The sequence below is a fragment of the Sceloporus undulatus genome, chromosome 4 (genome assembly GCF_019175285.1).
Source record: "Sceloporus undulatus isolate JIND9_A2432 ecotype Alabama chromosome 4, SceUnd_v1.1, whole genome shotgun sequence".
NCBI classification, from domain to species: domain Eukaryota; kingdom Metazoa; phylum Chordata; class Lepidosauria; order Squamata; family Phrynosomatidae; genus Sceloporus; species Sceloporus undulatus.
Genome location: NC_056525.1, coordinates 110,664,368 through 110,665,796, shown reverse-complemented (window position 1 = coordinate 110,665,796; position 1,429 = coordinate 110,664,368). Strand labels below are relative to the sequence as shown.

Genomic DNA, 1,429 nt, shown 5'->3' with positions numbered 1-1,429 from the left:
TTGGACTGTCTTGTTTTTGCTCTGTTGCTGTAAGTGCAGAAAAGCCACTGGTCAGAGAAATTCATAACACATAGTTTACTCCTTAGTTAGTAAACAAGACATGGAGCCATACAATAATGGATCTTACCTCCTTTTTATAATACAGTCCAGTGTCAAATTGAACTTTTCAACAATTGGTTTGAAGACCTGTAAAGTAAATACATTTGTTGAAAAACACAGATGAATTCTTCTAGTGAGTAAGAGATCCCTTTCTATCATGCAGGAAATAAAGAAAAAATATCTTACTGGGAAAAGAGGAGCTCAGTTCAGACCACTGGCTTATATACCTATTTTTCCCCTTCCTCTTTGCTTTGGGTAGTGGTGGGAAGTGATCAGAAGCTCCCACTACTTTTTGTCCAAATGGGAAAAAAATTGTAGGCTTCCACAAGCAATACTTTGCCCTCAAATCAGGATCCCAAGCCACAGTGTGACTGTGGTTTGATTGTGGTTTAAGAAGAAGCCGTGGTTTATGCAGAACAGTTTTACGTATTTGGGAAAAAAATAGGAAACTAGGATTTGTTGCAGAATAAAAGCAGGCAATTCTAATATCCTCCCCTTGCACCGCAGGAAAAGAAGAGGTGGCATCTCCTCTTTCAAGGCTCACTATAGTTGACACTAAGTCTGAACTGAGCCAACATTTCACATATCCTAGAAAGAGTGCACAAAGTAGAACGGAATACTATCCCAGCTGTTCAAATTGAACTATAAACATTCCACTCTTTGTGAAGTCGAAGGCTTTCATGGCTGGCATCCATAGTTTTTGGTGGGTTTTTTGGGCTATGTGGCCATGTTCTAGGAGAGTTTATTTCTGATGTTTCGCCAGCATCTGTGGATGGCATTTTCAGAGAATGCTTGCCTGGAAAGTCCGGCAATGTAGGTTCACAGAGACTTTCCAAAGTAATCAATTCCAATTGTTTTTGTTCTTGTTATGCACTGGCACAGAAATCTGTGAAACAATTATATGATGGGGGGTGGGGGAATTACTTAGCATGTAGGATCAAAAGGCACACTACCCCTTACCATCACTGTATAGTCAATCTGGGGAGCCATCTCTGCATTGGTGCCACCTTTCAGATGAAGTTCTGAAGGAGCAGCTGCAAACAACACACAGGGCATTGCGACCTGCATCAGCAGGCAAACACTCCTACAACCAGAATGGGACACAAGGAAGAATGTGTTGTTGTTATTTCTTTTATATCTTGCATTTCCTCAAGGAGCTCAAGAGAGACCCACCATTTTATTCTCATAACAGATGCTGTGACGCAAATTACACTGGTACCCCGGGATACGAAATGATCGGGTTACGAATTTTTCGGGATACGAAATTCGCGGCTTGGAAAAAACTGTTTCGGGTTACGAAAGATTTTTCGGGTTACGAAATTCTTTTCGG

At 41.1% G+C, this 1,429-nt stretch overlaps 2 protein-coding genes across 5 annotated transcripts in view; both read right to left on the bottom strand.

The window, feature by feature from the left end:
• SLC35A3 (solute carrier family 35 member A3) overlaps positions 1–1,429 on the bottom strand; it is a 73,454-nt gene that overhangs the window by 24,597 nt on the left and 47,428 nt on the right. The gene's annotated exons all lie outside the window — the stretch shown is intronic.
• LOC121928450 (RNA 3'-terminal phosphate cyclase-like) overlaps positions 102–1,429 on the bottom strand; it is a 7,246-nt gene continuing 5,918 nt past the window's right edge. Inside the window, exons 4-5 of the mRNA XM_042463159.1 lie at positions 1,060–1,183; positions 102–186 (exon numbers count right to left, since the gene is read on the bottom strand). Of these exons, the coding sequence (XP_042319093.1) occupies positions 124–186; positions 1,060–1,183 (187 nt within the window). The 3' untranslated portion in view covers positions 102–123. The remainder of the gene's footprint in view (positions 187–1,059; positions 1,184–1,429) is intronic.